This window comes from Etheostoma spectabile, chromosome 3, assembly GCF_008692095.1.
Source record: "Etheostoma spectabile isolate EspeVRDwgs_2016 chromosome 3, UIUC_Espe_1.0, whole genome shotgun sequence".
Taxonomy (NCBI): domain Eukaryota; kingdom Metazoa; phylum Chordata; class Actinopteri; order Perciformes; family Percidae; genus Etheostoma; species Etheostoma spectabile.
This window is the reverse complement of record NC_045735.1, coordinates 7,609,588-7,636,042: the sequence shown is the minus strand read 5'-3', so window position 1 is coordinate 7,636,042 and position 26,455 is coordinate 7,609,588. Positions and strand designations below refer to the sequence as shown.

Below are 26,455 nucleotides of genomic sequence, written 5' to 3'. Positions count from 1 at the left end.
GGGGGGGGGGATTTTGGGCCGTTGATTTTATAGGACAGCTGAAGTCATGAAAGGGGAGAGAGAGGAGGAATGACATGCGGCAAAGGGCCGCAGGTCAGAATTGAAACCCCCTGGTCACTGCATTGAGGAGTAAACCTCTATATATAGGTGCACGCTCTACCAGGTGAGCTACCCAGGCACCCATAAGTAAATTTAATACTATCTTTCAATACTGTAAGCATGACAAACAAATATCCATTCATGTCCATTGTACTGGCGTGGCTGCAGAAATCTCAGAGACCAAACCCAAACTAAACACATGGCTAGAAGCTCACGATTAGAGGAACTGAGAAAACATCTTTTTGTTTTTTTGTAATATACATAATGTACAGATACCGTTCTGTTGTTTTGATATTGTCATACATCGTGTTGGCCTTAAATGATATGATGAAGCATTGAGATAATAGTTAAAAGTGCTGTTATACTACACTGCATTCTGTTCAGAGGTGTTTCTAACAGCCTTCTTCTCATGTATGTAAATAGACAGGACAAAAACAATTGAATTTAATCTAGGACATCCCTAATAAACATAATTGACTTAACATATTTTCAACGTCCCAAAAATGTAACATTATCAGCTTCGTAAAGACAGAATTTACGGCAGAGCTGCTGTATTGGATTTCATTAGATTGTAAAGGTGTACCCAAATAAAGTGATCACTGAGTGTATACAGTATGGTTTTTGTAGTGTACTGACTCTGAGTCTAACTTAGTCTCATAGATTAAAAAAAAATCACATTGTCATTTCAAATATATACCTGAATACATTTTCTGTACATATATGTTTATGTTTTGTTGTCAGACATGTAAAACATCTCTGTCCAAACTCATTTTGCTCATCGCATCAACTTGCTAATTGTGTTTTTTTTTCTGCTTTTTCTGATCTAATCTTTTGTGTTAATCTCTTTGGTACTGCAATGGACACACATGTGTGTCACTGATGAATAAACCACAGTCAGCAGTGTTCTTTTTCTTCTTTGTTCATGGCCGGAAACAATACTGAGATGGTTCTACAAATATAACTGTATACGATTCATGAACCGCAGCTAGCACACCCACATGCATGCAATCACCCTCAATGTATTATCATCAGAGCCTCTCTTAGTGTGAGTAACATGACATGCTGTCTTTGGAATCATATATCTCTGAAACTTGTCTCAATGCATAAACATACTTTATACCGATAGGGCACACAATGGAAATGTTGTGTCAAGTGTTGCCCTTCCGTCTGTACACATGTGTTTTTCCCAGCAGTGACTGAGCACAGCTGTACTGATGGAAATGAAGGTGGGAAACATGATGTAATATTTCTTCTTCTACTAATGATTAAAAATTCTAGAATACTGCATGCAGTTCCACGGTGTAGTGCTTAGTAGAATTACACCCACACTTACTGCTCAGTTATCTTCATCTAACATCAGCTGTATTTGTGAGAGAAAAACAAAGAAGTAGTGGAAAGGGGAGGCGAGGGGGGGGGGGGGGGTATATACAATGTGCTCCTCTATCTGACAAAGACCTACATCTGCTCAACGAGTGTACATCTGTGCCGTGTGAGTGTGTAAATGTGTGTGCACATCCACTGACATTGGTTTTGTGTGTGTGTGTGTGTGTGTGTGTGTGTGTGTGTGTGTGTGTGTGTGTGGTGTGTTGTGGTGTGTGTGTCTGAGTGGAGCTGTCTAAGTTTCATTGTTTGATCTCTACCCTCTTCCTCGGGTAGAAAACAGCAGTTTGTAGCTTTGTCACAAGAATGCCAAGAAGAAAGTGAAAAAATCTGAGCAGTGATCAAAGAATTTAAACTATAGGATTATCTAACATGGGGGGGGGGGCTTCCTCTTCCTCTCTGATAGTCTGTCCTCCTCTTCGTTGTTACCATTTTAACCTTTCTGTCTCTTCCATCTTCCTCTCTGCTTTCCTCTTCACCCTTGTTGTGTAATACTTTCTATATCTTGTTGTCTCTTTATATTTTCACCTATTCATATCTTTGGCACAGCAGACTGAAATGGACCTCTGAAACATTATCACCCTTAAAAGATGGGAATGAAATACAGAAGCAACAGCAAGTGATGGAGGACATTTTAAGAACCTTTACTGAAACTACAAATACAACAAAGTACAAACACTTCACTGCATGCGAACGCCACAATACGAGTACAGTATTGTAACTAAAATGTACTTCTTCATTTGGCAACACCTGTAGTTACTGGTGGTAAGAGAGAGGGCGGTTTGAAATTACAGGTAACTCAATGCAGTTCTCATACAGCTGAGTGAACAGTAAACAGTGAGGCCGACATCAATGAGATCACGTTACAATCAATAACACTGGACTAATGCATGTCAGAATCCAGGGTGGAAATGGCAGACTCCAACACTGAAAATGAAAACTACTTTACACCAAGTTAACTCTTAAATGTAAATACATTTAAGGACTTTTCCTATAAAAAAGTAGTAATCATAACTTGCCTCCCTGTCATTGGTCTCCCAACCCCTAATCTCTCAGACCTCAACTGCAGAGCCATCAAACGCAGAGCTCACAACCTATTGTTTTTGTAGGGATCATTATTATTATTATTATTATTAGTAGTAGTATTATTATTATTCTGCACCGTCGCTGTCATTTTTGAGGACTTTATCATGTGGTAAAATTCGCAAAAACTTCCACACATTTCAGACCTATGAAAAATGACCCCCTAACGTGCAGCAAGACGAAGGAGATGATCGTTGACTTTAGGAGGAAAACATCCCACTTCTCACCGGTGAGCATCCAGGGATCGGACATTGAGGTAGTGGAGAGCTACAGATTCCTGGGTGTTCACCTAAACAATGAACTGAACTGGACTGATAACACCCATGGACTCTACAAGAAGGGCCGGAGTCGCCTCCATCTGCTGAGGAGACTCAGGTCCTTCGGAGTGTGCAGGACTTTCCTCGGGACTTTTTATGACTCTGTGGTGGCCTCTGCCATCCTTTATGCTGTGGTCTGCTGGAGGGGGGGCAGCTCGGACTGGGACAAGAGCAGACTCAATAGACTGATCAGGAGAGCGAGCTCTGTCCTGGTCTGTCCTCTGGACCCCATAGAGAAAGTGGGGGAGAGAGGGATGTTAGCTAAGCTGACATCCATCATGGACAACACCTCTCACCCCCTACATGACACTGTGGGGTCCCTGAGCAGCTCCTTCAGCAGCAGACTGATACCCCCACGGTGTAGAAGGAGAGGTACCGCAGGTCCTACACCCCGGCCGCGGTCAGACTCTACAACACCTGCACTACCTGATAATGTTTAGTTTCTGTTCCTGTGTTTCATTTACTCCACACACTCTGGGTATCTTTACTATCTGTATTTACACATATTTTTTTCAGTTACAAGTACTTAATTTTTCAATATTATTTATGGTTACCTACTTTTGCTAAACTTTTTTAATCATATATTCAATTTAATGTCACTCACTTACACTGCAATGTTGTTTTTCTGTACCATTGCAACCGCAATTTACGAAACATTTATTTGATGTCACTTACATTCAGCCATGCCTTCTGCTCACTGTCTGCTGTTTGCTTGTTTTGTGTTTACTTGTGTATTTGTTTGTTTTTGCTCTTATTGTAGAAAATGCTGCTGCTGTAATAAGGAAATTTCCCCGCTGTGGAATGAATAAAGTATAATCTAATCTAATCTAATCTAATCCTCAACCCATTCTTTACGTAGCATCCATCTGGCCATAGATACCGGTCCCTGCTGGTTCTCTCTGCCATGGAGGCACTCAACATAAGTCCTTTATAACTGGTATGTGTGTAGGTGCCATGAGTATAGGTATGTGTGTATGTGATGCCTCTCATAAACATGTTCTGATGTGCAATGTTTGTATGTGTCTATGCATTCATGTTGCAACACATTTCCTTAGTAAAGGATAATAAAGAATATATCTATATATGGAAATGTTGTCTGTTTCTGCATAAGAAAACAACCATATGCAAAAAAATGGCCACTGTGACTGATTTATTATCACATATGAAATTATCAGATTAATACTGATGCATTAAACTGCAAGCAACATTTCACTGTGAGCTACTTTTAACAAATTATTGTAATATACACCTTGGTAGTTTAGTACAGTTTTTTCTTTTCTTATTTATTTTGGAATTATTGGTTATTAGAACACTTTAAGCCTGAAACAATTATTTAAAACCAACCATCTGAGTGGATTAAGAGGGGAAATGTCTCTTTTTTTGCAGACAAAGCACAAAGTGGTCACAAACCAGACAAGGTGGGAGCCATTGGTTTAATTGTAAACGTGTTATCTTGAGTAAAATCTTAATCTGAAAACCAAGTAAACTACTAATAATTGTTGTCAAAAAAATATATATATATACATACGCTTTTTAATGTTATACATATATATACATGTATATAGATATAACATTAAAAAGCAAAATATATCAGAAGTAGCAAGTAAGTACCTCAAAACTTTATCTAAGTACAGCTCTTGAGTAAAATTTACACTGGTTATAGCTACCAGCACGACACGACAGCACACGCTTTTTTCCTGTATTCCTTATTTTGCATTATAACAATGACACATGAAATGAAAATAAACACTTTATTTTTAAGTCATGATATGGGGAGGCTGCAGCCCTACTTACAATACAGAAAGAAAGAAAAAAACACAAATAACTAATGAAAATACAACATTGATTAAAATACTACTACAACAAGAACAAAGACTGATAAACACTTATAACAAACAGAAGGTTAACAGTTACTCATTATGTGAGTGGTCTTTTACGTAAAATAGCCATGTCTTACAGGCACGGTGAAGCTAAATGAGAAGAAAAAAGCTTAAACAGTTTTAACGCAGCGTAAATTACATTAGGGCGGAGTGTCACCCATCCCAGACACCAGACTTTTCCCTCCTGCAGATGTTGGGGTTGCAAAGGAAAACATGGAGAGTATGTTGTCAGCCAGGGGGTTGGGGGGGGGGGGGGGGGGGGGGGGGGGGGGTTGCATCCCAGGCTGCGAGCTAGATTGCCTTTTATCATTTGATGTTAATCTTATCATACGTTTCTGTCTGACGAGGTTTCAGACGCTGAGGAAGGAACAGTGGGTAAAGAAAGAGATGGGACAAAGACTCGTTTGTCATTTAATTTTTTGAAATGGGATAATCACACAATGGCAATGGATGTGCCTTTACATTTCAGTTTACCTGGTAATGGTCATTTGCAGCTCTGTATCCGTCATGTGGAACATTATGTTGTCTATCAGAGCCTGAGGATAGATGTATTGATAATATCAATATAATAAATCAAGAAAGTTACAAACACATTTTAAGGTGTTTTTTTCTGTTTTTGTGTGTTATTGTGACTTTTACTAAAGGATAAATGAATGAATGCATGATAGATAGATAGATAGATAGATAGATAGATAGATAGATAGATAGATAGATAGATAGATAGATAGATAGATAGATAGATTAATAGATAGATAGATAGATATTACTTGTCTTTTGAGAGGGGACTGGACCGATCCGGTTCTGAGATGCAGTGAGATAGACAGCCACTCCTATCACAATTGTAGCTGCCACGTTTCCAATGACTATTCCGATTGTTGAAGGCAGGTCGAGCTCTATGCAATTGTCGCAGGCTGGACACACACACACAAACACACACCGATGGCTTGAGAATCTGACATTTTGAAAGTATGATTATGACTTAAACACTGATACGGTGTAAATGCAAGTAATAAAATAAAAGTACACATTAAACTAAAAAAAAAAGTCTTTCTGCAGAACTTACTCCGAAATTTCACATAGATCTTTTGGTCACTGATGTTACATTTGTACTCCCCTGTGTGGATGTCCTCAAATGGCAAGTGTCCGTTTATCTCTTCACCTTTACTGTTTATAATTTTTTCGTCCCCACAAGACAACTTAATCCCATTTGAGACAACGGCCACTTTAATCTCAGGATCTGTGAGGAAAAAAGAAAGATTTAAACATATATCGGGCATGTTGCTAGTTGCTATTATGTAACTCAATAAACTGTTAAAGCACTCGTCTTACCTTTACAACTGACAGATGCTAATGGAGGGAAAAAACATGAACGCATTTACTTTAAAATTGGCAAACAATTTGCTAGCATTAAAATAATGAAATGTTTTTTGTTTGTTTTTTAAATCCCAACTGAAGTAAGATGTTTGAACACAGTTTCTTTTCATTTTGATATAATGTCATTAAATTAAAACCTACTGTACCTGTCAGTGTCCAGAGCAGCAGCAAACTGGCTGGCAAAACTATTTCACATTTCATTGTGTGTTTACTCTTCTGAGTTCTGGTGATAACAGAAAGAGATATTTCAGAGAAAACGTGCAACAGAAAACAGGAAGGGCGCCATTTACTGCTCCCTGTCAACCATTTTATTTAACCTATTATGACAGATAACTGATGATGACAGACAAAACATATTTTTAAAATTGCTATTGCAAGACAGTAATATTAGCTTATCTATGAATTAGATTTCTATGAATCTATGATTAGATTTGGGGTTTAGATGATTTTATTAAAATTGATTGTAATATTTGGTCCCCATCAAAGCATGGTGCGCAAAACAATGTGAGATTAATTAAAAATACTATATGATATCCACAGGAAATTTGAAAAGTACTGACCTTGAAGTAAAGAGCTGCCGTGTCCCTGCTGTCAAAGCATCCAGTCTCCGTCTGTTAAGGAGTGTGTGTGTGTGTGTGTGTGTGTGTGTGTGTGTGTGTGTGTGTGTGTGTGTGTGTGTGTGTGTGTGTGTGTGTGTGTGTGTGTGTGTGTGTGTGTGTGTGTGTGTGTGTGTGCGTTTGTGTGCGTGTGCTTGCGTGCATGTGTGTGAGAAGGAAGTGAGTGTGATTGGTTTATTTTCCGTCCCAGCTGGCTTTGATGTTTTCTGCATCTGGGGGACGCTGTGTGTCTGTAACTTCCAGCAAATGACACTGGTGGAATATATCTAAGTAACATTTACTGAAGTACTGTACTGAACTGCTGAGTTGTATGCTTGAGTATTTCCATTTCATGCTGCTTTGTTTGTCTTCTCCACCAGAATTCAGAGGGAAATATTCAACTTTTTACTCCAATACATTTGTGTGATAGCTATTGTTACTATCTTTAGTTAACATTTAATTCATCACATTATGTTTTGTTTTAGTTATGCAAACACTATTAAAGATAATTAAAACTAGCTCCAAATTGACTAACTGCAACAATGAAGTGCTACCTATACATTATTTCAGGGGACATGTTTTCTGAATTGAGCATTTTTTCTTCTGGGTTACAGTACAGTATGTACTTTTACTCAAGTACTGCAGGACTTTTATTTGGTAATAGAGTACGTTTACAGCTACGTTTAGTCAAGGAAAGGATCTCAATATTTTCTCCACTGCTGATGTCAGGATGTACTGTCAATTGATATAAATCAACCTGGTCTGTATTATTTAGTCCATTTGCACCAGGAAAACTGCAGTGAATTGTTAATTATTTTTCTATCAACCACTGAACAGGACTTTATATTATTGTTATGCATGTTTAAGGATTTAAAATGTATCACCATTGTGGAATCTTGTGGTTGATTTCACTGTAGATTTTACCCTTATGCCATAATCAATTTTGTCGAAGCAGCTTCCACATTTTCCAAAAGACATGTGCAGCAATCTGTGAAGGAAAATCTTTATGTTGACAATAAAAATAAAATCGCTACCAGCCACATGTTATCTGAAATGACTGATTAACTCAGAATGCTACTTCCTCTTTGATTTTTGTTATAGTGTGGGACGCGTAGAACAGCTCCAGCTGGTAAAACATGAACACAACCATGTGTGTTCAGATTCATATTTTAATTCTCTGCTTGTTGTGAGTGTTTGTCCTACTGATTGTAGCAGAATACATTCCCTGTTCAGCACAGAAGCAGCAGAGAGAGAAAGCAAAGAGCTGCTCCCACAACACAACTGTGCTTCCTGTCTGACCTAGACTAACACCTGGTGCGCGTATGCTCGCACGCACGTACGTACGCACGCACACACACACACAGCAAAACATGCATTGTTTGTCTCCTGCACCTGCTATTGTAAAAAAAGAAGAAGCAGAGTATCAAATTTCTTCTTCACCAAATGCAGCAATGCTTTCACCACCACGCAACACACTCAAAAACACACAAAGTTCATGATTATATCTTTAACATCATACAAAGTATCTTAGAGCACCCCCTGGTGAGCACCTGAAAACCCACAGCAAGCCCAGTATTTACTTTGTACAATTTCGATAATATCTTTATTAGATGTCCTTTTTTATACACATATACATATGCATACAAATATACAGTACATGACTAGTTACATGTCCATATACAAATATTAGTCCTTAAATATGTGCCATCTTATTTGAATATTATTGGTCAAAATGTAAAATTGCACGTACAAGTACATTCTCTTGGACATACATGTTAGTATAGCAATTACTATAACAATGAATGCATTCCAGTAATGCAACAGGGAGGACGACATCATGAGCATGTGGTTACTGGTGGAAATTATGTTGAAACAAACAGAATATGAGCATTTTTATGTACAGGTCATTGCATTGCATTGTTGAGACATCACACCAGGGATGTTAAGACCAGAGCACTTGATTCAGACAGACAAAAAAACATCAACAGTTTTGTTTTGTGAACAAGAAATTTAAGTTCATGTATTAACTTGAGAAACAGAGTGTGTTGGTACTGTATGAGGCCCAGATAGACATAGATAGCTTCTGGTACCTAGTCGTACAGCTTTAAGGTGACTGATGATTGGTTGCTCTGGGTCTTCTCTTAGACAGCTGCACCGTTAGAAGTAGCTACACATGCACATACAGTCAGTGTGTGTGTGTGTGTGTGTGTGTGGGTGTGTGTGTGTATTAGGTTTAACTACATTTGTGGGGACCAAAAACTGGGAATACAGTATACTTATGGGGTCCTGACAGCTTTGTGGGGACAAAATGCTGGTCCCCACAACGTTAAAGGGCTGTTTGAGGAATAAGACTTTGGTTTTAGGAGTAGGGTTAGAGTTAGGTTATGGTAAGGGTTAGGGTGAGGGTTAAGGTTAGGCATTTAGGTTTGATGGTTAAGGTTAGGGTAAGGGTAGTGAATGCATTGTTCATGACTGGTCCCCACAAAGATAGTCAGACACACTGTGTGTGTGTGTGTGTGTGTGTGTGTGTGTGTGTGTGTTTGTGGGTGTGTGTGTGTGTGTGTGTGTGTGTGTGTGTGTGTGTGTTTTGTGTGTGTTAACTTTTGTGTGAGGTCAGTCAGAGCCAGATCTCCTCACTGCTTGTGCTGTTCACCTTATAGATATAACCGACCATTGGATATCTGGCAAAACCTGGGAATCACAAGGGGAAAGATGGGTGTAAGTGTGGGGGGGGAACACAGGGGGGAGTGGCATTTAGAGAAAAATACTCACTGCTGTTCCTCCACACTGCATCTAAAGTATACATAATAATTACAGAAAAGAATCAACAGTCTCGGAGTGTTTTTGCCTGACCTCTGGCAGCATAGGCTAAAGACAGATCTTCCTCTTCCTCCTCCTTCTCTCCCACAATGCTCTGCTGAGCGGCCTCTCGGGCTAGAATATGTGATGCAAAAAAATTGGATACACAGCAGAGTGAAAAAGAAATGTATATGGATTATTTTGCAGGGACAGTTTTTGGGAAATACATTTTTTTTGCTGCTGATAAGAAGAGAAGATTGAAAAGATTGGTATTGACCTAATGTCAGAGAGTGGTAACACTGGGAAAGAAAGTAATTAAGTGTTCTTCTAAAAATGTTTTACTATTTAGGAGTAAAAGCTGTTCATGAGGCATTTATCCAGCCCCTACTGAAACATTCATCTGTCCTCACATCTATATGATCCCAACATGGTTATTTTTAAAAATAGGACAATAGTGTTTAGACTTAGTGCATCATTTTGACATTGAAGTGCATTTGTTGATGCATGCAGTACTATAGAGGTCTCTATATTTCTGATGTATCTGAAATGTTACTCTGCATTTATGTTAAATATAATGCTTGCCTGTGGACACATTTTACATTTTTGCATATTCAGTAGACATGTTACACACTGACTGGGTGGCCAGATAGATCAGTTGGTAGAGCGGCCGCTCATATACAGAGGTTAACTCCTCGATGCAGCAGGCCAAAGTTCAACTCTGACCTGCGGCCCTTTGCTGCATGTCATTCCCCCTCTTTCTCCCTTTTCATATCTTCAGCTGTCCTGTCAAAAATAAAGGCTGAAAATGCCCCAATCTTTAAAAAAAAAAAAAAAAGACATGTTATACACTGACTAAAAAACTCTTTTGGTTACACCAGCAAGCAATCCCCTATAAATGTATTTCAATTTTACAGTTCCTTCCAGGAACCTTCCCTTGTGAATTTACAATACCATGTCAGTTATTTTCAAAGAAAATCATTATCAAATTATGTTAATAATAGAGCTGTAAAAGTACATACAGTACAAGTATGTATTCAAGCTGCACGTTCTTCAGTGTGATTTTTTAATAATACTTCACATGAGTATTTATATTCTGTGATATTTTGAATTCATTTGACATTATTCTCATATGACTAAAAACAGAACCTGTGCAACAGCAGTCCACAAAGTAGTTAAGTACAACATTAATATTGTTCGCAATTAGACATTTTATTCATTCTGTTATACTTCACTCTGATTACATTCGTACTAATGCTTTATTAATATTCTAAATGCTGGGTTTAACTAGATACATAGTTTTTAATCCATGTTTCTGAATATTTCTTCTCTGATAAAGGTTGCTCCTTACTACGAGCATGACTGGATTAACCCACTAGGGGGCCAGGGAGCTAAAACATTAGCACAAACCACTGAAGCACAGTGAATTGGGGCCCCTGAGAGTCTGGGACCCACGGTCACTTGCTGTAAACAGCCCTTTTATGCTGCGTTTAAAAGCAAGTAATAACTTGCTTGCTCGTAAGAAACCTGGGCAGCAATTTATCGCATTTTATATCAAAACTTTCGTTGTTCCCTTTATAGTTCAGCATGCAAGGCCCCCTATTGTAAAAGGCTCCATTTTGCCAACCTTTCCCATTGAGCACTGACTGTTGAATGAACTAAAATATATGTATTGAGTGGTGTTTTTTGACTGACTTTTAATTGAGCTTTCCTCCTGACCCATTACTTAAACTCAGCAAAACTAGCATTCAGTACCATCTCATGAGTTTGCAAGTTCACTAAATGTAGTTTAGGCTTAAAACTTACATCTAAATTGTCAGTGTCACATATGATACAGCCTATATCTATTTCATACACTACATGTGCAGATACTAAAGTGTATCTTGATATATACTGTACTATGACAATGTATGTCCCCCCCTAAACCTCTATGAGGTGAGGGTCTTTTTTTAATCTTCATACATTCATACCTTTTCTCAAAGTGTTGAGGTCGTTGAGCTGCATGTTGGAAGGCAGAGACATGTTTTCTCTGGGAATGGAGGTCTTAACAGTTTTAAGATTGGCTGAGTTGCTGTGAAGGAAATATGGAGGAGATATCAACTTGGATTAGACATGTTATTATTGGTTGGCAGGATGGACATCAAATATTTATAAGAGCACAAAAATGCTTTCATCAGCATTTTCTTTTCAATCCACTAATGATGCTGAGAAGGAAATGATTAGATGAGTGTGATACAGTGCGAGTGTGGTGTTAATAAAAGGGAGGTAGTTGTAGTGATTATAAAAGCAGATTGGGTATATCGCGCTTATTAAAATCCCTTACCTAACATAAAAGTAGTGACAGGGGGATTATGTGTAATGTAGTCTATATCCTTGATATTTCACTTCTGGGATTGCTCCGGTGCTGCAGAAATTTCCGCCGGATGCATGTATATTTGCTGATGGCCGTTTCATTAAGCTTACTTTTTGTTGGAATTTTAAAGTCCGGTGGATTTATGTAAATGTGCTGTATTTATATAGCGCTTTTCCAGTCTTAACTGCTCAAAGCGCTTTTACATCTACAGGATACATTCACCATTCACACACATTCATACACTGTGGCCGGGGCTGCCGTACAAGGTGCCACCTGCTCATCAGATAAACACTCACACATTCACACTCCGATGCGCAGCACCGGGGGCAACTCGGGGTTCAGTGTCTTGCCCAAGGACACTTCGACAATGACTGCAGGGGCAGGGATCGAACCACCAACCTTCCGATTGGCAGGCAACCGCTCTACCACTGAGCCACAGCCATGAGGACCATTTTACACGCAACTATTTGACAAACAACTATTTTACAGCGGCTCCGTGCGAAGCCTAGCGCCGCCCATAACGATTGGGATAGGTTTAAAGAAATGCCTTTAAACCAGAGCACATTTTTCTCCAATCCCAAATGCTATGTGGACTAGCCAGACCCTCCTCCGCTCTGCAGCATCATTACTGAATATGTGACGCTTTAAAGGAACAGTATGTTACTTTTAGCACGAGTTGTAGTTCAAGTGAGACAACCTGTAAGGGTACCGAAGCGAGAAACGTGTCATAGTGTCAAGTTACCCTTAGACACAGACAGTCTAGCTATTTCTCCCTGTTTCCAGTGTTTATGCTAACCGGCCTATGGCTGAAGCTCCATACTAACTGTATAGAAATTAGTGGTGTTGATCTTATCCTCTGACTCCCAGAAAAAAGGAAATATATCTGATATCAATTACAATTACAGTTGACTAGCAATGGACACTTTCACTACTTATCACTGTCTACCAAAACATATCTATCTACTGGATTTCAACCCATCCGGTTGGCCTGCTTTACTTGCTCTCCATTCTGATTTCACTTTTTATTTACCTTTTCTTGGTCATCATTATCTCCACTGGTTCATCTGTAACATAATACAAGGAGTTGTATTATCCTGCTGAATTAATGTTATATACCACAATGCTAGAGTCAATTTTTCTAGCTGACATGCTCACTTCACACACTCCGGTCTTACCAAAGGACTTGCTCTGGTTTTTTTGCATGAGGCAGAGAACAATCAGACTGAGGACAAGGAGGGCCATGAAGGCCATGGCTCCCCCAGTCACTATTCCCAGCATAGGTACCTCCACACGAGACTGTAGGAACTCTGGAGAGAGAGTTAAAGGAATAGTTCAACCTCAACCTTAGGGAATTACGCTTATTTGCTTCTAAAGTTAGACAAGATGATTAATACTACTCTCACGTCTGTATTTTAAAGATTAAGCTAGCTAGGACCCAGTGATAAGAGTATAAGAGTTCTCAGTTTCCCTTTGGCATTTGCCATCACTGACCTGCCAGTGTGAGGTTGCTCTGCACCGTTCCCACACTGTTGCTAACGTTCAGCGAGATATTCCCTGATAGGCTACCGAGCGTGACCTTTACTGTGTGATTGGTCAGCCAAGGGTAGCTTCGCGAGTCGAGGATGAGGAAGTCGGAGGTGTTGGCCACCAGCTGGCCGTACTGGTCCACGAAGGTGATGGTGGCAGGCGGGTTGGACCGTACCAAGGCAAAGAGGACCAGGGAGAGGCCTGGGTCTGAGGTTTCACTGTAGTGGCCGTTCAGCCTGAGGATCTCTGGCTGAACTGCGAGATGGAGGAGAGGAACAACTTTATTCCCTTTATGAACAGAAAATAGCTGGGTCCACTTACAGTCCTAAAATATTTCAGAGAGACTCACACTGGATATTAAGTGTGACCGTGGCGTTGTGGCTCTCTCCTGTCCTGGGGTTTGATGCAACACACACCAGCTCCCTGTCCCACTTCCTGGCCCGCAGCGAGAAGGTGCTGTTGTGATTGGTCCCCGGTCTCATGACCTTGGAACCTTCCTGCGAGGTTGTCACCAGGCGCCCATGGTTGGGCGGTGGCTCTCTCTGCTGCACCCCATTCAGGTACCATGTTAGCAAGGGAGGGGCACGGGGATCCCAGCCGTCTGATTGGCAGCTGAACCAGTGTGTCATGTTCTCCTGCAGTGTCACAGCCGCCTGGTGCTGTCCATCAATCTTGGGGGAGGTCTCAATTGCACCTGCAAGTATAGCGTTAGTGTTGATGTGGATGAAACAACTTTAACCTAGCCTGACTGAAAGGTAGAAAAAATTTATTTCTATATACGTATGACTTTCTACATAACCTTTCACCTCACATAAGTATTACAAGTTAAAGGAATTTGGGAAATGTACTTTTCTTGCAGAGTTTTTAATATTTGTCATTTAAAGGAAAACTTTGAATCATAACAATGTGTGTAGTAGTTGCAAATAAACAATGTTTTAAAGAGCCCTTATTATTCTTTTTAGGATTTTTTTCTGTCTTAAAGTGTGTTCAAAGCCCAGTTTTTCATATGTGCTGCCCATAGGTGCTGGTACACTGATAAAAGAAGTGAAGTCGCTGGGCTGCAGCAAAGTTCACAGAGGCCGAAAATAAACATTTTCGTTGTTGCATGTTTCTACACTTTATACCCCAAAAGGGAATACCGCAGCCCCTTTTTTTTCTGGTGATGTAGGTCCAATTTCAGCCCAGCTTTATGAATGTATGAACAGTTTTTCCAGTGGTCAAATCCGTTTTTTACTATGAAGTAACAGCCAACAGTCAGCTTAGCCAGAGACTGGGAGCAGGGGACAAATCAGCTGCTGTAGTGTGGCTCTGTCTAAATGAACTAAATTAGCATACATCCATACACATCCAAAGTTCACTAATTAAAACCTTATATCTTATCTGTTTAAGCCATACAAAAATCAAAGAGGTTTTGAGCTTGCGACGAGGAGAGACTCCAGGACAGAGCCAAGTTAACCGTTTGAAGCTTTATGACCTATTATTAAAACAACATCCCATTAAAATAGGTGCAGTGCATTAAGTTTGGGGTCATGTTGAACTCTAATTAAGCAAAAGGAACAGGTCATGTAGGTTATAGTTGCAGTGTGCCTTACCTGTCCAAGATAAGGCCAGTGTGTGAAGGAAGATGACAGCAGAGCCTGATGCCCACCTTCTCAGACACACACACCCCATACTGGCCCAATGGAGCACAGCACATGCATGCACATCTACCTGCTTTGAGAGAAATGTGGACATAGTTACGTACAGTACATGTGGACATGGCTAAATTCCATTGGGGTACATGAGGACAAACGTTTTTGGTTCCTGGTGAATTACACATTTAAGACATAGATTCTTGTTTGGAGGGGATTGTGATGCAAGCTTAAAGAAGCAGATAGAGCTACTGAAATGCAATTTTCAATGCAATGGATTAAAGATAAAAACACAGCACACAAGACTTGTCATGTGCCGCTTACTCTTCAATAATTCACTGCCTGGTTAGGTGTGATTTGCAGACTTAGCCCATCACAACAATACAAAACATTCTTAGGCCTGCTTGGATTGAGGTTGACTGTGCACAATCACAGAGTGCGAGGAATGAGCAATGCCTGTTGTTTGCTTGCAATCTGGGTCATGTGATATGTGTGCGCACCTGACGAAAGCAGGAACTGAGCATCAAGGAAATACTCATGATCCTACTACACATATGGAGACGGCCAAGAACCTTCTTTTTAACACAGATGATGGAAGATGGGTCTCTTTTCCCCCAGGTTGAAGATGCTGAGATTGCACTGACAATCAAAACAAGGGGCTACACACATTACACTGTGGGCCCAATACTGCAATTTGTAATGCTGCATGCACGCATTTGTAGATATGTGCACTCAATTACACAACAAAAGCCCACAACACACACACACAGTATTACCTTAGCCCTTTCTGTAGACGCAGTTGTGATTCAGCCTGCTGGAGCTCCATGGCAGCGGAGGTGGAGAGGACAATTGAAGGATGGTGATAACAGAGTAGAGATGCGAGGCAGCACTCCCTGACTCAGTTGCTTTCCCATCTGCGTACACTCATACATTTAAACACACACACACACAGACACACACGGCTCTCTGCAGGGTACAGCAGCTCCAGTAGCAGCATTCACTCGCTGGTAGGAGCAAGCTGACGCAGGCAGTCAGGAAGAGAGAGTGGGAAGGAAATAGAGAGTATGGGGGGGGGTGGATGGAGATGGAGAGAAAGAAGGCTGGGAGAAAGGGAAAGGAGCAGAGGATGCAGAGAGAGAGGGAGAGGAGAGTGGGCAACGAGTCGTGAGGGAAGAAAAAAGAGCTGATGTGGGAGAGGAGAATATACAGTACAGGCTTGAAAACAAGAGGAACTCAGTGCAAAACATCAATCTACATGGGATTGTGGTGGATAGAGGAGAGTAAACTGTCAGTTCAGAGGGATGAACAGATCTTTTCCTGTCATTCATGATTCCTCTCCGTCATCAGGCATGTTAAAGTAGCCCCTTATTTATAAAGCAGACACCCTACATGGCTCTCAGTGTCTGAGATCAGTTACTGATGAGACTGAAAAGCCTCTGCAGTGCAGTTGTACAGACCGGAGCAGCGCCATGCAGGGCACTGCAGCTAAGAGGCAGACAAAAGAAACAAGCTCATAGAACTACGCCATATGTTCTATGCTAATGACAACATTTACACTGGAATTACTCTTCAGGTGATTTTACTTTTAATCCCCTGTCCTCATAATAAAACTGCTGTTCCACTGCTGCATACATGCAAACAAATATGATCTAATGTACAGTTATGATTCAAGGACTTTTCATTATTATGTTCCTATTATTTCTGTACATCATATTAAAACCAAGCTGTGGTGATGGAAAAATCCTTTGCACCTCCAAATATGTAAAACTACTTTCTGTCTCCATCTGATGGACGGGACCTCAGCTAATAAAAAGCATCACATTGCGACAAGAGCCAGACAATAAAGCTGATAAGCTTATTGGAAATAAATCCATATCAGGATATATGCCAGCCGATAAGTTGACCAACAGGAAATTGCAGTACAGAAATGCTATAATAGGTGTGCAGTAATTCAGAAACTGTCACCATTTTTTTTGTTATGTTATTAGTGGTAAATTTGCTAATCGATGTGCACTTGCAACTGCATCATCATGCGAGGAGTGTGAGAGATGGTGTGATACGTTAATCAATTCATTTCTCAATCAACAGGAATTTCATCAGGAACTGTTCTGTTCATTAATCATCAATTTTTTTTAAGCAAAACAAGCCAAACATTTCTTTGTTCCAGCTTCTCAATTGTGTGGATTTTCTGCATTTCTTTTTGGTTTGCGACAATAAACATATCTTTGGGAAATCGTGAGACATTTCTGTTAGAATTTTCAACATTCTATTGATCACAGATACTGTAAAAAACTAAATTGGGAAACAAAATAGGCAGATTAATTAATGAGTTTAACAATTGTTAAATGAGACATGTTAACTGTGAAACATAACATGAACTTAACAACTGCCTAGAAGAAAATAGAAATTTATTACAAAAAGATGACTTATGGGTTACAACATGGCATTGTACTTTGTGGTTTTTGTCTAAGTAACTTTTGAAGTACTTAAAATCGGAACTCCAGACAGGCTTGTAGTAGATAACAAAGACACACAAGTCATTACCTTTTAAATTTATTTATTTATATATATTTATTTATTCATCTCAGTTTGGTTGATATCCTTTTTAATCACTGTTGTTGCACTTTAGTATTTTTGTACTCAACAGAAATGAACATAAAAACAAAACAACAAAAAAAGGACAAAAGGAACCAATAGAAAATAAAAATAAACTAATAATCAGAAGCAGAGCAGAACTATCTTGCTGAGGAGGGAGGCTGGGGTGGCGAGAAAAGACAGGAGGGGAGGGATGAAAGAGTTAAGACAGAAAGAAGGTAGGGGAGAAAGGTCAGTCTGATCAGGCAGAAGATGTGTGTGAAGCAGCTCTCAATCATCTGTAGTGCTTTCCATTCACTCGATCGGTCTCTTCCTGTGTGCCTCTGCTCTTTCCCTCCACCAACACAGATCTGAAACAACAGCTCTGGTCATAATATTAGACAAGGTGGCGCCTCTGGTTTTAATTTTACAGTTTCTATGCTGGCACGGCACATAAGACATGCAATGTCTTGCATTCCAGCCATTTCCTCTATGACACATGCCAAGTAATTCCATTCTTTCTCTTCCAGAACTCACTTTTGATTTGGTGTAAACTGAAAGAAAAATAGGAGGAAAGACTGACAAGAGGAATGAATGAGCGCTATGGGGGAATACTGAGATGGAATGGAAACAAGCTTTCTGCCCAATGAGACATTGACTGGGAAGTTTGGGAAGAAACAAGACAGTTAATTTCATGAATCCAACCTACTTCACAGTTAACTTCTGTATGCACTCGGTCTGGTTTCAGAGATTTTGATTTACCGCTAAAGCTGATCCCATCTGCTCTGAAGGGGAGCGAATGTTGGTAAACAGGAAGTGACATGGTGCAAATGGAGAGCGCAGGCACTGCATGACACCATCTACAGGTCTCAAGATGTACATAACATATGAAAAGTCAAGCATGTAGCCAAGTATTGTGAAATTCGGCCAGCACAAATACACATAAGTGGAGGTTTTCTTTGCACCACAGTCTCTTGCTGGCCCAATATAGACTCAGGGGTATTGTGTATTACAGGATAAATAGACATCAAACAATACATTTAAAAAAATAAAATAAAAATAAAGGGTGGTTCGATCTTCTGTTGTGGTCCCTAGTGTGCTGTAGCCTCCATCTGGCTGTGCTTGAGCCCAACTCAGCTTAGGGTACATGCCTTGATAGATATGTTTAAGATGGGCACACCCTGCCCCCGATCTGGCCATAATCGTGTATTCCTCTGCTGTATAAGGCCATTTCAAGCTATTCCTTCCTATGGTCACCTCCTCAAATGTATCCCTTTTCATGGTTTGGAGGTGTGTCCAGGTGTATCCAATTACAACAAGATCCATTGACTGTTCATGTAACGCAGCCTACGCTCCTCCACTCTTACTTCCAGGCTTGGGAGGGGCAAAGCTGATGGAAGAGTAAAAGAAAACAAAAAAGGGGGAGGAGGGGGGTCGAGTAATAGCAGTTGTAGTTTCCTCCTTGGTCGGCATAGTATCAAGCTTAGCCTAAGTGTCCCTAAAATGTCATCCAATCAGAAGCTGATGTAGTATAACATGGGTGGGAGGATCACAGCAGATAGGTAGGGCAGCGAGAAAGAGAAGTGGGTTTGTCCGTCTCCACACATTTGGGAAGGTTAAGGATGATATGTCAGCTATATTACAAGTTATTCCCTCGTTCTTGTGTCTCTTTTTATTTTATTTTTAGAGAAGCAAGTCTCTGTAGCACCCGAACCAACCCAGACAAAGACAAAGCCGGACCCTGTATAGCCTGCCACAACTACCCTGTTAACAGAAAACAGGCCTAACAACAAGAATGACAGTCACAACATCAATTGAAATGATACTTTAAAAAGCAACAAAATAATTACTCTCCTCTTATTCAAGTGTCTTGATATAATAATATTTTAACAAATAAGAACAATCTCTTTTTACGAGACAGATAGAAAGCACTGTCTGTTTTCTCTCTGTCTTCTTTTGGCTAAAAATCTCAAGATTCATAAAACAAAGAAACAAAAGGAAAACATTTTGAAGACATCCAAAAATACAAATGATAAACAATACCAATATAAAAAAGCTCCCCGACATCTAAAAACAAAAAAAGATGATACATAAATTGCAATAGCGTTCTATACATGGCATAACTGTAGAAGGAAAGGAGCGAATGTCTGTTAAAACTACCCACAATGCAATACACCGTCACTGACATGGGATAGGGGGAAGAAGGAACCCAAGGTGGGGAACACTAGGGCTGGAGGAGGAGAGGGTGGATTTGAAAAGCAGAGTAACAGCATGACGAAGCGAGGAACTGCGAAAGGGGGGACAGACGGAGAGAGTAGTAGTTTAACCGAAAGTGCAGAATTACTTAAGTAATCAAAGAACAATGTTGTCTTCCTTGCAACACAGAACTGTTTTTCCTTTAATAATAATAACAATAATAATATCCATTATAATAAAACCTCTTTTAAAGAAAACAGTTATAACAATAAAAGTAACAATATTGACCATAATGCCCTACATGGACATTAGCCGTAAAAATGAATTTTAAAAGAAAAAAAGAAAATGAATGCTAGAACAAGAAAGAAAAATAAACACAACGAGAGAGCCGTTTGTCCTGTGCGATGTCACTGAGCTCCATCTTTGGAGAGAAAACACCCGCCGCCCATGAAGGGGCCACCGCTGATGAGATTCCAAGCCGCTCCGGAATGATCTGCTGCAGGACAGCAAGAGAAGGGAGAGATGGAGGAGCAGACTGAACCTCGAAGACACCTTTCTCCTCTGCTCACCTCTTGATCTCAGTCATGCACACACTCACACACATACACCTTATGTAAATACTTTGGGTTTGTGGCAGCATTGTGTATGTTTATTTGTGTTGTTGGACTCTATGTTCCTGCAACTATGACTGTATCAATGCGTTGGCCAAAGAGGCACATAATGAAGTATGCCAACAATTAATAGAAGACAAAAGGTGAAAGGGGAGGATTAGGTCAGGGCATCAAGTGGGCGTGGGGGAACAGGTTTGCAGAGGGAGAGGGAGAGGGGGGTTGAGTCGAAAGAGGGAGGAGTGTAACCCCAATCTACCCATGATGGGAGGTGAAAAGAGGAGACAACATGCGGCAATGAATGCTGGATGTCTGTGCAGAAAATGCTGGCACATTGACCTTTGAATCCCATGTCCCCACCTGTGACCCCAACCCCTCTAATGTCTACACCCACCCGCACTCCCCCTCTCTTGCACAAAATGCCCTCCCAAAGACAGATGGAGACAGACATATGGACGTAGAGCCCCCCTCCCCCCCATTTGGGCAGAGAACGGTGGTTTGGCGTGATGCTGCTCAACTCAAGTCAACACAACTCAGGATGGCTGATATGGACCGCTGTACACAGGATACACCCCTCCTTTAAAGGAGACAAAGGGAAAGAAGAAATAATTAATATTTGGACTCATATTGCCGCCACTTACTTGTACTCCTCTTCAGTCCTTCGATTATTAATAGGGAGGGAGTCATTTTTTATAGACCGAGATATTGACTTTGTTTTGAGAGATCTTGACTGTATTTTGCGAGATATCGAGTTTTATTTTCCAGTAAACGCAACATTTTGTCCCGTCTGTGTTGTTTTTCAGACAACAGCAGCGACCAGTGCTAGTTAGCGTCTGTTAGCTCACAGGGCTTTAGGGCACGAGTAATATTTTTCCTCTAGGTCGCAACGGTGCACCTAATGTCCTTGCATCCGCTGCAATGTTGTTTATATCGATATGGTTTAATTTCGTGTAAGATGGCCCATTTCTTTTGTAAAGCCGTGCCTGTGTTGGATCTCTCCTCTTACTCTCCGCGCAGCTCAGCCACAAAGTGGTGCCGGTCCACACTTCTGACATATGTCTACAATTTTAATGGTTATTAACACAGCTGTATATTTTTAAGCATGAGAGGCAAACCTGTATTTGTACCAGTGTTTCCGCTGGTAACTCTGCTTTAGCGGCCGCCACGGCGAAAAACTTAACATGAAGTTAATGAATGCGACTAACTTCAGTTTGTAGAGTAATAGCGTTTGAGAAGGAGCCAGCTGGACCTGCAAGAGATGTGACCCATGGCCAGAATATCATAGACCTAGTTCATAAAAATGCAGCGCAGTGACGATACACATATTTCATACACACAATGTGTGTAACTACACTGACCCGCCATTCGACCCGTGCTGGACCCATTCATAATGACTTAGCCGTCTTTCTGTGAGTAGCATATACGTCCATCGCACTCCCTCTCTCTCCCTAGCTCATTTAATCAGTTATTGTTGAAAACAAGTGAAGGAGCTTTCTCAGAGATAAATAAAAAAAAAAAAAATCCTACGATATTTATTTCAGATAGCTAATTTTCATGTGTTTCAGCTGTATGTCTATACAATATACAACTTCAACATAAGAAGAATGTAGCATAATATGGATGTGAAAGCAGTTATAAATAGCCTATGTGACAATAAAATTTGTTTTGGTTAAAATCAACAATTAATCGTAAAAATTAATCGTGATCACAATATTGATCAAAATAATTGTGATTATCATTTTGGCCATAATCGTGCAGCCCTACTAGCTAACTATACCATGGATGTATTAAGAGAACAGCTATACTTGTAAGAGACAAAAGAAAGAAGCTCATGAATGAGCATATTGCTACAATAACACAAATTAGCACTATTGACATCAACGGTAATGTTGGCCAAGGTTAGCCTTATTGTTTGTTGGATTTGCGAGATCTTGCAAATAAAACTTGATATCTCGCAAAACAAAGTGAAGATCTCGCAAAGTGTTTGTCCCCAGTACATGTTTTTGTTTTGTTAAAAAAATGTCACATCAGGGGCTCTGTAAGTAAACCATAAAAACAAGGTCAAGAGTACTTACTACGTGGCAATTTTATAAACTATTATAATGAGTTTCACAAAGTAATTTATGGGGTGCCAGAAGGAACCTGCAATCCTGGTCATTTAAAATTAAAGAGGTGATACAGCTTGGGGCCACACAACGGCCTTAAAGATATGGAAAAGATTTGCAATGTGACTGTTAAATGCATTCATAGCTATTTAAATGCTTCCTGGACAGAATTTGAAGATAATCTCCCACTACCAAACCTTTACTCTGTGTGTGTGTGTGTGTGTGTGTGTGTGTGTGTGTGTGTGTGTGTGTGTGTGTGTGTGTTTGTGTGCGCGCGCGTGCACCTGTGCTAGACCCCGGCCTGCTCCATGCTGTACTGCAGGTCAGGGGGCTTGTAGCTGAGGAGCATGTCACTGGTGCAGGAAGATGGGTAACAGGCTGCTGCATGGAGCTCCTCTTCAACATCACACACTGCACGAAAAGCATTCATATTTTACTGATAAGGACAAGCATATATAAAGGATTATTTTCAGCTAGGCAAATGCATGTCTCCTACTGACCCAATTCTTCCCGCTGGTGCAGCTGCTGGCTTCCTGTCAGTGACGTCTGGCTGAGAATGTCCGACATGCGAGCGGAACTCAGTGCCTTTCCGGCCAACAGGCTCATCCCCGACATGGGCTCTGCCTGATCCTGGACAGGAAGTTAAAAAAACGCACACTGATACATAATGAATGGCTTTTAGCAGCTCTTATGATTTATAAAGAGTCCTTGTTTGCAATTAATCAAATTTTGGCTCCTAACGATCACAAAAACAATGTCATCCAGAAAGTTAATATTATATCAAATTATTATATTATTTTGCACATTACATTTAGCAAGTAAACTCTTGTGTTTTGTGTTCTGAAGGGGAATTCAAAAACTTTCAGGTGGTTTCAATGTTAAATTAGTTTTTGTTGTTTTTTCAGTTAAAGGTTCAATAAATGCAACATCTTTTAATTGTGATTATGATTTTTCCCATAATCGAGCAGCCCTAGATTATAGTCTGTCGATGCCCCCAAAAACATCTAAACAAATAGGACTTTAAGGTTCATTCAGTTATGCAGACATTTGCTTTCTGCCTTCAGCTATCAATCTACCAACCAGGCTCTCTCCAGCACTGAACTGGCAAGCAAGATGAGTTGATACGTTATACTCTCCAAAATAAAGCAAGCCAATATTAATATGCGATACAAATGTGAGATTGTTCCTGCCATCCCTTTTGCAGTATCATACTCATAGTAGATTGAAATATAGTAGATTGAATCCCATTTGTATTTTATATGCTGCAGGCTTATCAACAGCTTATAGCAAAGTGTGATCAGCATGGTCTGTAGAAAGTAGCGGCAAAGTTTCACTCACATAGGCATCGTCACAGGTCTGGATGGTGTGGTGGCGCTGTAGCTGTCCACGTGACCTACAGGCGTCACCCTGGGGACCTCGCGAATAGCCCACACCATTAAGATCAGGCACCTCCATGGCCTGCCCTTGGGGCCTGCACTCCACGTGCTCAGATTCTAATAGTAGTAAAAAAAAAAAAGCACATGTTGACACTGAATAACAGAGTCAGTCAGTAAAGACAGATCCTGTAAATGTCTGTAGCCAGTTTTATAACCGCTGCGTAAACAGGTCTTACCTCTAGTTGCTGGAGCATTCCTTATGAAGGCACCATGCCTGTGTGTAGGGGAGGTGTAGGGCGGGGTGCCTCCTCGGGGAGGCCCCAGGAGCTCAAGACCTTCTCCTGCCTTGGCCAGCAGGCCTTCGTGTGGGTGGTGGTAGTTAGTGGGCGCCTCATCCTCCTCCATGCTTTCCGAGTGAGGTAAGCTGGGGCAAGGTGTCTGGGCCGGGTTCTGCTGTGGCTGGACCTCTGGTGGTCGAATCTGGAGAAGGTGGTGGTGGTGATGGTGGTAGTGTTGGCCTCCGGAGGCACCCTGCGGTGTTGGTGGCTCCAAGCTGTCACTCTGGCTCATCTGGTGGAGAAGCAGCATCTCTCCATACTCTTGGGGTGCAGCGCTGGGTGGTGGGGGGGTTGCTTGGCACGGTCGGGGGCTCTGCCTCTTCAGCAGGGCAGCCAGGTCTGGGGGCGGCAGCCTGGGGTCGGCGTGGCCCGTTAAAGAGTGGCGGGGAGACAGAAGGCCCTGCAGGGTGGGAGTGACGTGCTGTTGGGGAGGGCGGTAGTCCAAAGGAGTCGGCGAGAGCAGGGCCTGCTGTAGTGTAGAGGGGGTACCGTAGCTGCTGGTCCCTATCACCCCGCTCTGGTAATCCTCCAGGCCAGGGACATTGAGGGAGGCTCCCTGCAGGTAGTGGCTGTAAGAGCCGACCACTCCTGAGGTGCCCCGGGAGGTGGCGTCGCCAGAGAAGAGGTGGGGATTGAACTGAGCCTGGTCATAGCCCGATGTGAAGCGGCCAAGGCTGCGACTAGATAGGAGGGAATGGAGAAGATAATTAGCAACTTATTGTCTGACATCAACACGGTCCCAAACCTTTACACACAAATAGTGCAATTAGTGATGTGTTTGCTTTTAGCTTTCAACAATCTACAGGTCTTGATTAAATCACTGCACGCAGACGGCATAGCAAACACAGCTCAAGTCCAGGTTTAAGTATTCACTGAGAGATGCAAAAACATTTCTCTTAGTTCTCTTAGTGAAGACAGCCCTGGTTACGGAGGACTGTTTATGGGAAGATGGTATCAGGGATCACAGGACCACTAATCTCCTACTTCAACTAACCCCTACAAATACTTCTAAAACACTTACATCCAATCACTCACCCAGCTACAGTGAGGTGGAGAATTGTTGAGGATGTCATCTCAGCAAAGGCGATGGGGGATTTACATTTATTTTTTAAAATACTGTTAACAAATAATGTCCTCAAAGTCTGATCTCACACACAAGATCTCTGGCCTGAGCAACTGTTATACTGTCTAAGTTTCAAAATACATGGCAGAAATGTTAAACACCAACACACAATGAGAAACATACAATGATGGACATAAAATTACAGCAAATAGCATGAAGGTGTCTGTACTAAAAACAAAAAAACGGAAGAAGACAGAAACAGTCAATTGATATTGTTGGGAGGTTTTGGCCGGCATCAGGGGACGTGGTGACAGGATGGGTGGGGTCACCTGTGCGTCTCGGCGTTGTCTGCGCTAAGCTGCTTCCCCAGGACTCTGTGCCCTGGTGTGGACAAAAAGCCGCCCTGTCTCTGCGCTACACCTCCCAGCTCCACTTCCTGAACCTGAATGGTCACCTGTACAAACAGTCAATGTTAATATTCATTATTGATCAAAGTATCACCTTTAGACCTTCACCATCAGAGAATATATTTTAAAACAATACATGTAACCATCAGCAGAGAGACAATTAGATTGTCTCTTAGCAGTCACCTGCTGTTGTTGAGGTACACCCTGTGCCAATGGGCGAGTAGATGCTGCTTGTTGAGGCAGGCCTGTGGAAGGCGGGCTGCCACTCTGGCCCTGATAGAGTGCTGGAGAACCGTGCTGGTACTGCACTGGTGATGGACCTCCTAGGAGAGAAGGAGTCATGAGGGCAAAATCTCTTGCCAAATTTACTGAAAGCTGGCATCATCATAAGAGTTTTCTTTCACCCAACATCATCGCTCTAGCAATGAGAGCAGACTTTTACAAAAGAAGGAAAAAATAAGTTTTCCCCAACAGAAAGTTTAACATGAGCAAGTTCAAAGTCTTGCAGGGATCAATGTTATTTATTATATTATTATAAATTGTAAATTTGTAATACTACATTTCAATAAATTGTTTGGATTGGTCCTGACTGGCACCATAACTACTGGCACTGTTACAATGAGTAAATACGATTAGTTGGTATCTAAAAACAGTGTTCACAGGTTATTGTGTTTTTGACGACATGTTTACTCACCTGCTGCCCCTGGTCACAGTTGAAAAATCATTTTCATTGATTCAGCATAAACTAGACC

General features: G+C 41.1%; 4 protein-coding genes across 6 annotated transcripts in view; 1 reads left to right on the top strand and 3 right to left on the bottom strand.

Moving 5' to 3' along the window:
• LOC116679175 (T-cell surface glycoprotein CD3 epsilon chain) overlaps nucleotides 1–1,002 on the top strand; it is an 8,080-nt gene extending 7,078 nt beyond the window's left edge. For both annotated transcript variants that reach the window (XM_032508873.1, XM_032508865.1), the window contains exon 5: nucleotides 1–1,002. This exon is cut by the window's left edge and continues 1,213 nt beyond it. The gene's annotated coding sequence lies outside the window, so the exon portion shown is untranslated.
• A 3,614-nt stretch (nucleotides 1,003–4,616) lies between these two features.
• LOC116687081 (T-cell surface glycoprotein CD3 gamma chain) lies at nucleotides 4,617–6,803 on the bottom strand. Its single transcript, XM_032512184.1, has 7 exons — nucleotides 6,694–6,803; nucleotides 6,280–6,356; nucleotides 6,089–6,106; nucleotides 5,823–5,996; nucleotides 5,527–5,670; nucleotides 5,234–5,295; nucleotides 4,617–5,116 (listed from the first exon to the last, which is right to left on the bottom strand). Exons 2-7 carry the CDS (start codon nucleotides 6,332–6,334, stop codon nucleotides 5,066–5,068), a joined length of 504 nt encoding a protein of 167 aa, XP_032368075.1. The 5' UTR covers nucleotides 6,335–6,356; nucleotides 6,694–6,803; the 3' UTR covers nucleotides 4,617–5,065.
• A 2,442-nt stretch (nucleotides 6,804–9,245) lies between these two features.
• tmem25 (transmembrane protein 25) lies at nucleotides 9,246–16,002 on the bottom strand. Its single transcript, XM_032505478.1, has 9 exons — nucleotides 15,813–16,002; nucleotides 14,998–15,118; nucleotides 13,755–14,099; nucleotides 13,370–13,660; nucleotides 13,054–13,185; nucleotides 12,909–12,942; nucleotides 11,496–11,596; nucleotides 9,583–9,663; nucleotides 9,246–9,420 (listed from the first exon to the last, which is right to left on the bottom strand). Exons 2-9 carry the CDS (start codon nucleotides 15,074–15,076, stop codon nucleotides 9,347–9,349), a joined length of 1,137 nt encoding a protein of 378 aa, XP_032361369.1. The 5' UTR covers nucleotides 15,077–15,118; nucleotides 15,813–16,002; the 3' UTR covers nucleotides 9,246–9,346.
• A 3,277-nt stretch (nucleotides 16,003–19,279) lies between these two features.
• Nucleotides 19,280–26,455, bottom strand: part of sik3 (SIK family kinase 3) — a 39,627-nt gene continuing 32,451 nt past the window's right edge. For both annotated transcript variants that reach the window (XM_032505458.1, XM_032505461.1), the window contains 7 exons: nucleotides 25,887–26,026; nucleotides 25,626–25,750; nucleotides 24,132–24,913; nucleotides 23,858–24,012; nucleotides 23,020–23,149; nucleotides 22,804–22,930; nucleotides 19,280–20,991 (listed from right to left, as the gene is read on the bottom strand). In XM_032505458.1, coding sequence (XP_032361349.1) covers nucleotides 22,809–22,930; nucleotides 23,020–23,149; nucleotides 23,858–24,012; nucleotides 24,132–24,913; nucleotides 25,626–25,750; nucleotides 25,887–26,026 — 1,454 coding nt within the window. In that variant the 3' untranslated portion in view covers nucleotides 19,280–20,991; nucleotides 22,804–22,808. The remainder of the gene's footprint in view (nucleotides 20,992–22,803; nucleotides 22,931–23,019; nucleotides 23,150–23,857; nucleotides 24,013–24,131; nucleotides 24,914–25,625; nucleotides 25,751–25,886; nucleotides 26,027–26,455) is intronic.

Coding starts and splice junctions, on each gene's coding strand:
- LOC116687081 (XM_032512184.1), bottom strand. CDS start 6,334: ATGAAATGTGAAATAGTTTTGCCAGCCAGTTTGCTGCTGCTCTGGACA. Junction 5,671..5,822: donor GATCTATGTGAAATTTCGGA/GTAAGTTCTGCA, acceptor GTGTGTGTCCAG/CCTGCGACAATTGCATAGAG. Junction 5,296..5,526: donor AGTCCCCTCTCAAAAGACAA/GTAATATCTATC, acceptor ATCTATCCTCAG/GCTCTGATAGACAACATAAT.
- tmem25 (XM_032505478.1), bottom strand. CDS start 15,076: ATGGGGTGTGTGTGTCTGAGAAGGTGGGCATCAGGCTCTGCTGTCATC. Junction 11,597..12,908: donor ATAATGATGACCAAGAAAAG/GTAAATAAAAAG, acceptor TTTCCTTCACAG/CAACTCAGCCAATCTTAAAA. Junction 9,664..11,495: donor CCTCAACACTTTGAGAAAAG/GTATGAATGTAT, acceptor CACATATTCTAG/CCCGAGAGGCCGCTCAGCAG.